The 9,887-nt window shown below is 46.4% G+C and overlaps 1 protein-coding gene across 1 annotated transcript in view; it reads left to right on the top strand.

The window, feature by feature from the left end:
• The window catches only part of LOC107116874 (chromosome unknown open reading frame, human C14orf80), a 45,808-nt gene that overhangs the window by 25,395 nt on the left and 10,526 nt on the right, over nucleotides 1-9,887 (top strand). Inside the window, 1 exon segment of the mRNA XM_015418896.1 lies at nucleotides 4,106-4,192. Coding sequence (XP_015274382.1) covers nucleotides 4,106-4,192 — 87 coding nt within the window.

The raw sequence follows: 9,887 nt of genomic DNA, 5'->3' as shown, positions 1-9,887 counted from the left end.
TGTGATGTACAGAGACTACGAAGAAGTTAAACAGGTTGCTTACCTGTAACTGGTGATCTTCAAGTAGTCATCTGTGCAGTCACACCACCCGCCCGTCATTCCCCACTGCTGTCACTTCAGTACTTTTCTCTGGTTATTGACATGACAGCAGTCAGAAGGAACTGGCGGGATGTCCGCGCCCCTCCTCCTTGGGCATGCACAGTGGGGTTCCCGCGCATGCCTGGGAGGGAGGTGCAAAAATCCCTTCGTGAGCTTTGCATACCACTGATTCAGATCAGCGTAGGTGCATAATCCCATTGGTGTTACTGCACAGATGATCACTCGAAGATCACCAGTTACAGGTAAGCAGAGGTCATTTTCTGCAGGAGCGCACAGGAGCGGAGCTCCGGCAGTAAAGAGCCCAGGGAGCGGCCACATGCAACAAGCCCCACCCCCTGCTCCCAGCAGCCCTCAGTCAGAGCAAGAAGCAACCAGGTAAGTTGCAGAGGGCCCCCCGGTCCCCCTGTCCAAAACAGTCCAGTGGCACCTTTAAGGGTAAGTTTTATTCAGGTAGAAGCTCTCCCTTCTCTGCGAGGACAGATCTGCATGTCCTCCCCCCCCAATAGCTAGCCATCCAAAACAGTCCAGTGGAGCCTGAATGGTGGGTGTTGCCTTCTGACACGCTTCCAGTGATGTCAGGGTGTGTGGCATATGCAAATGAGTTATGCTAATGAGTTATGCTAATGAGCTCCTGCACCTCTTTTTCTACGAAATGACCCCTGCAGGTAAGCAACCTGTTTTGTTTTTTGTTCTTGTTTTTGGATTTTACCTTTAAAGTTTCACATCCTGGGACCCCAAGTGAGGGTCTGCCAGTTGCGTTCCTCAGATAAACACCTCTTTGCTGTGCCAGCTCTCAGGTCGACTCCCCTTCAGCTCCGGCAATGGCATTTTGGGATGCCCTGCCTGAAGAGGGGCAGAGGAGGGCTCCTCCCCATCCTCCTTTTTTTGTCAGGCGTGTCAGGGCGCCTTATTCTGGAGAACGTTCTGCAGTGGCTAAAAAGCAGCAGACTCTGTGCCAGGTGTCATAGAAGATGAGTGGCTGTTGTAGGCAGCCTGTTACGCATAGTCAGTTTCCAAGGTTTGTTTTTTTCCTGTTTTGCAGCCCGGCATTGTCTTGGTAAGCAGCCTTGAGTCCTCAGCGGAAGGCAGGGTGCGCGTGTTTAAATAAAAGGTTTTTGATGGCATTTTTGTAACTTCAGGCTGTGGGTTTTAGCTCCAGTTAATACGTCCAGTGTCAGACAGTTTTGGGTCTATGCAGAAAGAATTGTGTCAGACTCTGACTCTTTGTCTGAGGTTACCTTGAATGATACTCAGCACTGCAGAGGAGGAAGAAAGCTAGCGCATTTTACTGTAAACATGCCTGTTGTTGGAGGATGTTATAAATTGCCTTCAAAAGACAGATGGACTGAGAGTATGGAAGGCTCTGAAATTAACCAGAGGAGACATCGGTTTGCCTCTAATGAGTCCAAGAGCAAATTTTCAGGGAAGTGTTCCCGTGGGGTGACTTGCTCTGATTTACTGTAAGTGAGGGAGTTGGTTCCGACAGACAAAAGCTGGAACTGATAGAGTGAAGCAGCAATTGTATTTCAATTAAAACAGAAAAGTCACTGCGAGCCTTTTCAGGAGAAGTTCAGCACCTGCTTTAATCTTGAAAGCAATTGCCTCAGAGGGGGTTCCTCTGTAGCATAGTTGTGTGTGCGAGGGATCCGTGCAGAAAAAACATATTTTCAATATATATAATCAATTTTTGAGTTCTTTCTGATTTTAGTCACATCATATAATAACACTCTGATTCTCACTGCTTACTTTATTCTAGTTTATCACTCCATTCTCCTATCTTAGCATCAAACCACCTTTTTATAGCTTCATCTGGAGATGCTTATGTTTGTTCTTTCTAGTTAAAATAATCAGTCATTTAAATCTTTAAATGGAGCTCTAGTCATGGGAACTTATAGAAATATCTGTCAGGCAATAGGTTATCACTGTATGATATGATTCACAGTGTTACTTGGATAAATTATTGGGGACTGTGATCTATACTGTTGTGTATAGTTTGCTGTAAGCTGGGTCCTGCCCATTTGGTGTAATAGTTAAGTGTGCAGACTCTAATCTGGGAGAACCGGGTTTGATTCCGCACTCTTCCACGTGCAGCCAGTTGGGTGACCTTGGGTCAGTCACAGTTCTCTCAGAGCTCTCTCAGCCCCACCCACCTCACAGGGTGCCTGTTGTGGGGAGGAGAAGGGAAAGGAGATGGTAAGCCGCTCTGAGACTCCAAGTGAAGGGTGGAGGGTATAAATCCAATCTTTTCTTCTTCTAATTTTGCATCATTTAATGTGCCATGTTAACACACTTTGCTTCAATTTGGTTTTTTTAGATTTCTGGTTGGTTCTTCTACCCAGGTTTGGTTTTGTTGTTTATTGAATGTCCCATCTTGCTGATTGTATTGACTCTCCCGGTGTAATCCGCCCTGAGTCCCAGTGATAAAGGTGGGCTGTAAATAATGTAAATAAATGAATAAAGATTTTTTACTTCAGCGAAGACTACCCCGATTGCCCGTCCTCTAGGAAACCTTGCTGGGAGGGAGAGAAGGCAGGGCGTAGGGTAAGTTTTACAGCAGTGAAATGGTTAATGGGACCCTTTTTACAAAAGGAGGCGGAGAGAAGGGCATGATGGAATGAAGAGGGTGTAAGGTTCCCAGTCAAATCACTTTTCTTTGATGAAAGTTTTATTAGAAGATATGAGATGTTCAGGGTTCAAACTGTCCGATCTGAGGTAATAAGGCGGGGAAGCCACTTGTAACTGAAACCCCACATTCCATTCATACAGGTCAGCACTACTGCCCAGACCCTGAGAGAATATACGGTCCGCCCCTAGCCAAACATAGACTTGTCTTCAAGGACGCTCCCGTGAGAAGAGCCATCCTTGAGGTGTCAGAGAAGAGTTACCAAAGCAAAACTCCCTAATTCTACCAGCCGTCAACCATTCACTCCCCCCCTCCCCTGAGAGGAATGCATTGGCAGGCAAGGGCCAGCGATGATGATGATAATAAGTACACTGGGTTAACTAGCAGCTGGAAGCAGAAGCAAGAGAAAGAGCAGACGGCAGCAGGTTCCAATACAACAGGTACGGTAGCTCATTGGGATACCGGTACAGTAACTCAGAGGCCCGACAGAGGGGGGAATGATCCCCCAGTCCCTTGTGCAAGCTAAACAGATCCCCTGTTTAATTCTCCGTGCCACTGCAACAGTCAGTGCCTTGTCTTTCTGAAGTTTTGAGTCCGTAGGATGCCTGTGTTGCATTCTTTATTTTGTTTTCATCCTTCCCTTCCGTCCCAGTTGCTCAAGGCAATGTGCAGTGTAGACAGTTTGCAGATCAGTGAAGGCCAAGCTAGATATGTTTTGAGCGTGATTTGTCTGTGGAATTCATGTAACTTCAGTATCGTCAGCCTTCCTTGTGGAAGGCAGACTGACGGATCCTGTGTCTCCAGAACACTCTGGGGAAAATATTTATTCATCAGGTCTGATGGTCACGTTGTTGAAGACTAAGTTTGTCTTTGGAATAATTGTCTGATGGTGGACTTCACTCCGTTGACTCTTCACCAACAAAGTTTCCATTGGTACACTGAGGAGCCAAAGCTGACACCGTGCAGATGGACGGTCCAATCTTAACTAGGAGAAAACATGGCCTAAATCTCAGAACTCATGAGGCAGTCCATGACTGAAGGCCTGCAATGGGCACAGAGCTTTTCTTGTCTATTAGACTACCTGTTTCGTTTCCACAACTGGATTACATAAAAACGAACCTGTTATTTCCAGTCCCTTGGAATTCTGAAGATCTCCATTCAGCAGTCATCTGTCCTTCAAAGAACTGTAACAGTGTCCTCCAGGTGGACTTGTCCTTGAACAGGAGGTTGTTATGGCTGGACCAGACTGGCATTATGGCACTCTTAAGCTGCCAGGTTCATTGATTTAAGACAGGAATCCAGGTGAACAGTGTGGAACTGTTAGAATTCCCTCATAGCAGCCTAGGCCTTTCGTGCTTTCCATATGCACCTCTTCCTTTTCAGAAGCTCAGAGAGCAAGATGCAGTTGGCATCCTGAATACCTCTCATCGTCCTCAGCTCTGTGACCGCAGCCACCACCTCTGTCCTGGAGTGTCCTGGAGACAGCATCACTGTGGCCAGTCCATGGCAGAGTCATCTGAATAAGTGCATCGCGATTCATTGGTCGATCTCTCTAACTTTCTGCTACACTGACGCAGTCTGACCATAGCTACACCGTGTAATCAGGGCTTTTTTTGTAGAAAAAGCCCAGCAGGAACTCATTAGCATAATAGGCCATACCCAACAGCAGGAACTCATTAGCATATTAGGCCACACCCCTGACAGCACCACTCATTAGCCTATTAGGCCGCACCCACATGTTACCAGAAGTGTGGTCATCCAGCCACACCCACCTTTTGCTTCTTATTCTCTTTACCTTGTTTGTTGTCAAAACCCAGGGCTTTTTGCATGTTAGGCCACACACCCCTAATTGTAGCCAATCCAAATGAGTTTCTGCTGTTGGGTGTGGCCTATTATGCTAATGAGTTGCTGCTGGGCGTGGCCAACTTGGGAGCCAGCCGGAACTCCGTTCCTGTGCGTTCCTGCCCAAAAAATAGCCCTGCGTGTAATCATAGCTTGCAAGGGAGTACAATGTGTGATTTTTAAAAATCTCATATTTCTGAGGCGTACGTGGTTACTTTTTTCCCCCTCCCCACCACATTTTTCATTTTTAGCCACTCAGCGTTAAATTAGTTCTTTGGTGATTTCAGAATCTTACATTCAGTGACCTTTCAAGGTCCACCTGTAAAATGTGCTTATGTGATTAATTGTGTCCAGGGCTGCACAGTTTCATTAAAGTCATCTACCGCAGTTTCTTAGATTAGAGCATAGTTCACGCTAGTGCTGTTAGGGAACAATATTACTGTTTGCTCACTTGTTTAATAAGTTGATATTTTTAAGAGACTGCCTACCGTTGAATCGTGTTTTAGTTGAAAGGCTGTGGTTCAGATGCTGCAGGAAGCACGCAAGGGGCTAACCATCTTCTGTTCCCAGGAACTGGCAGTTAGATCTAGACTGCCTCTGAACAGCGGGTGTTCCATTCAGCTGTCCTTTCTGGGTGTATCTAGTTTGCACAGAATCAATTTGGGACGGTGGTGGCAAGAATCGCCTTAATGTGAGAGGCCGCCGGCCCCATTTCAGACAAACAAGCAAGCAAGCAAGCAAGCAAACAGGTCTGTGCTTCAGTGCTGAAGATGGGAAATAGACATCCCCAAAGTAAGAGGAAAAAGTTTTACGTTGCTGAAGGGAAGGGAAAAGCCATTGCGGGTATTTTTCACTTGTTAAAGAGGAGGCTAGATGAGCATTTTGCCCAGAATTGATGCAGCGTTGGAATGCTTACTCCTTAATAAAAAACAATAAAATCATAAATTGATGCAATGGACACATTATCTGAGGGAATAATCCGATTTCCCCTTAAGTGAAAAAGTACATCATGGCCATTGCTGGGGAATGCACCATCCTCACAACAGAAACTCCTCCCCCAGGAAAGACACGTGGGCAGGGTGACAGGTGGGCAAAGGGCCCTGTGCTTTCTGTGCTCTGACTGTTGACTGCCACAAAAGGTCCTTAGGCGACAACCTGCTTCCATTTTCCCTGGATCAGGCAGGAACAGTGTCTCCAGTCCTAAAAGCTTCGGTCAGATGTCTTAACGTTTGCTTACTGAAGGACTGAAGCCCGTGGAGGCATGTCAGTCGAAGCACTTCAGCATACCGACAGAACCGCCGGCTTTACTTTTCCTGCCCCAGGGCACCATTTTGGCAGCTGTGTTCTCTGAGCAGCAGTTTGTGCCTTTCGCTTAGTCTGCCTCTGGTGCCCCTCCTCCTCCAAGAGGAAATCTGCAGCCTAGGGAGGAAGCAACGCCTAGAGTTGGCCCCAAGCAGCTTCCATAGCTTGCACAACCCACACCTTCTCCAAGCATTCCCTGAAGTCTAACAGTAACTCTGGAGGTCCTCGAATCCAATCTAAGGCACAATCGTATCATCAGGTCAGCATCGTTGTTAACCTAGTGATGCATTAACAAGAGGGAGTGTAGTTTGTAGGTATTCTCAGACTGTAGGAGGCCTCACTAGGAATGCACAAAGACCTCTGGAACTGCCACGGATCCTGTGGGGGCCTCTATGCACATGTGGCCGCCTGCCTCCCAAGGCACTGTCAGTCCCTTTTGGGCATGCTCAGCAAGCCTCTCTCCTGTCCAAGTGCAGCAGTGTTACCACTGGATCCTGCAGTGCTGCGGGCAGGGACCGGAACACAGTGCAGTTTGCAAAGTCCTGGTCTGATCACCCCAAAAATCTGGACCTCCAGAATATAGACTGCATTCTGGTTTGGAGATAATTGGGCAGCATCTTAGCATCTGTAACACTTTGGGCCTCATATACCTCTAAGACTTTCTTCACCTTTTCTTTGGCCCAGCATGCTAAAATCAACCAAACCAAATCCATGCCCGTGCCTATCTGCAAAAAAAAATCCATGATTTGGTGATCATACTCAAAAAGCTCTGAAGATGATGTGCATCAAACACCTTTCTTCACCTCTTCTTTGGCCCAGCATGCTATAATCAACCAAACCCAATCCACCCCTGTGCCAGTCTGCAACAAAATGTGTCATTTAGCTCAGAAGATATGGTGCATCAAACACCTTTTTATATGGAATTTTAATTGGTGATGCCCCATATGAATATTCTAAGAGCTTCTGGCAGTAAACAATATTTGATGCTCTCCCCCCCCCAAAAAAATCGCAACTCTTGGGAGAGCTGCCAAAACATTACGCTATGTTTGAAGAGGCAGGAATGACAGCTTGAACAAATTAGAGAGGAAGGGAGGTCTTTCTATGAAAACACCCTTGGGTTTTGTTAATCTCCAGTTATTTATTCAAATTCTTTCCTGGTCCCAGCTATAGGACTTGGTGCAAGCTGAAGTGTGTGTGTTTATAATGAAGTGTAAAAATAAACTCTCAAAAACTAACTGGCTCCTAATAATTTGAAATCCCAGTTACTCCTGCCGCTTGGGACTTGTTTCAGATTCTCTAACAAGTTTTTAGCCTTGCCATGGGGCTTCCCCCCCCTAATAGATTCAGCAGTGTCATCCTAATTTAAAGCATTACAGCTAAAAATATTCAGTTTCTGAACTATCTGTGAGACAGCTAGCAATACCAGACAAGACAAGATCTGACACTTGTGGGGGGGGGATGCAGAGGGGAAAGGTCTATTTGACTTGTTTGACATGTGGAAAACTGGTAATGAAGAAGCTAGCCGAACAATTCCCCTCTTTGTCAGGTCAACACAAACCTGTCTGGAACTAGTTTATCTGATTATGCCACTGGTATCCTGCACTCTCAGTTTCGGCTCCAGAGGCAACTAGCAACCCCCACCACCACCACCCCACTGAACCCAGGCCCCACCACTCACAAGAAATAAAGAAAATTGTTTGAAAGTGCCCTACTTGTATTCAAACCACATGGTGTCTTCAGTCTTGATTGAAGGATCAGTCCACAGGCAGCCCTGGGAGGAACGGGGGCTCAAGGAGCAGGGGCTGGTTCTCGCAGAAGCCAGCCAGCCAGCCATCCCCACACAGTCTCCAAGCCAATCTTGCTCTCTCACCAGCAGCAGCAGGAACCAGGAACAGCAATGGAGTGGGCCAGCCATAGAGTCTCCTTTTATGCTCTCTGGGCATACACAGAAGGATTTCAAAAAGGAACAACCTTCTGTGATTGGTCAGAGAGCAGATGCCAAAATCCTATTGGGAAAGGAGCAACCTAGTAGCTGGGCTGCCAGCAGCAACAACAGCCTTGCAAAAGTTTGAAATGCATTGCAGTGATTGGCTGTCTGGAAGGTCCCTCTTTCCCCCTCCTTCCTGGCAACATGGAAACAGGAGCAAGAGGCGGGAAAGAGGGGGAAACACTGTTTCCTGGCATCCTTTAAACTAAAACCCCCTAGAGGCTCTTTTTCAGAATTTTTAAAAAAAACAAACCCAAATTTTTTCCAGGTTTTTTTTCCTGATATCCGTTCAGGGAAGCCTTTTCAGTATCTGAAAAGCCAAAAAAAATTCCAAAAAGACTTTTTCGGGGTCGTGGTGGTGGTGTTTTGGTTCGGGAAACCCAAATTGCACATACCTACAGCAAGCAAAACACAATGTTCAAAGCCTTCTCCTGGTATTCGGACAATTACCGCCTCTTGATGTGGAGGTCCCCTTTAGTCACTGTGGCTAACAGCCTACTGATGAACCTCTCTTCTAGGAACCAATCTAATCATTAAAGCCGTCTGTACTCCTGGTCATGGCTAAACGTAGACCCAAACCCAGTGGGAACACAGAGCAGCTCACCACGTCATTCTCTTTTCCTCCACTGTATACTCCCGGATCTCCCGGATTCTAGCCCAGTGCTCTGAACCAATGCACCCCACCAGCTGACTATCCGTGCCGCTCCCCTGACTCTTTGCAGGAGTAAAGGCCTGGATGGGCTCTGTCCGCAGTGGTGGTCCCCTGCAGAACTGGTAACTGACCAGTTGGCTGTGTTGACCGGTGTCTGCCTGTCTGCTCTGGAGTTGCCAGCCTCTCCCATTGTAACCTGGCTTCTGAACTTTTGCAGACTGCTTAACAGGCATTGGTTTGACCAACATGGATGTACCTTGTTCCTGTCATACTAGTTTTTGATGCAGAATATTTTTTCTGATGGGGGGGGTGTGGGAATCCAAGAGCTATTACTTAGCAGTCTGAAGTGGAACAACCCAGATACAGGTTTATTGTCTCAGTATTCCTCTTGTGGTTTCTGTAAGAGCCAGGCCATATCTAGCAAGGTAGGCTAGCTAAGAATAAGAGCCGTGAAGCAGAGGTTCCCAATTAAAATCACTTGGTTGGCTAGTTTGGTGTAGTGGTTAAGAGCGCAGACTTTAATCTGGGAGAAACGGGTGTGATTTCCCACTCCTCCATATGCAGCTGCTGGTGTGACCCTGGGTCAGTCATGAGTTCTTTCAGAGCTGCTCTCTCAAGGGCAGTCCTCGAGAGAGCTCTCTCAGCCCCACCTACCACCCAGGGTGTCTGTTGTGGGGAGGGGAAGGGAAAGGAGTTTGTAAGCCGCTCTGAGACTCCTTCGGGTAGGGAAGGGTGGGATAGAAATCCAATCTCTTCTCTTTTCTTGCTCTATTTCAGGATCCTCTGGTCCCACTTTTCCACTTGCTAAAAGGAAGATGATAAAGGGCTGAGCAGATTTATTGCAATAATATATTTGAAGCACTAAAGCCTTATATAAATGTTCAATATAATAATACTTGTTCTATTTATTTCTATAAAGCAGGGGTCTGCAGCCTTTAAAATTAAAGAGCCAAACTATGTCAAAATTCAGAGCCTAGCTGAAACTGTGCTGTTCAATCTTACTGACAAGTAACCTGTTGTTTAATAAACCATAAAATTTCTGCAGTCCAAAAACTGGTGGTTGTGATTGTTTTCTTAAAGAAGTGGTACCTATTAAATCTGAAAATAGCTCAAGTAAATCTGTGCATGGTTCACCCTTAGATTACTGGCAGTGGTTTGCCTCTGTAACTTCCCTTTCTGTAATGTATAAGAAACTCTGTAGTCCCATAAAAATCTTTGTCTGCTGGTTATTCTAACATCCCATATATCCCTTCAACTCATCTTAAAGATTCGATTTTCATTTTTCAACAGAGCTATGGCTCAGATGCCACCTAGATTTCCATGGGTGTATAGGTGGGGGTGATTTATGCTGATCCCCCACCCACCCACCCACTAGAGACCTC

The sequence above is a fragment of the Gekko japonicus genome, unplaced genomic scaffold (genome assembly GCF_001447785.1).
Source record: "Gekko japonicus isolate JY-2015 unplaced genomic scaffold, Gekko_japonicus_V1.1 scaffold2104, whole genome shotgun sequence".
In the NCBI taxonomy this organism is placed as follows: Eukaryota; Metazoa; Chordata; class Lepidosauria; order Squamata; family Gekkonidae; genus Gekko; species Gekko japonicus.
Note: the sequence above shows the minus strand (reverse complement) of the source record. Positions and strands in the feature narration are given on the sequence as shown.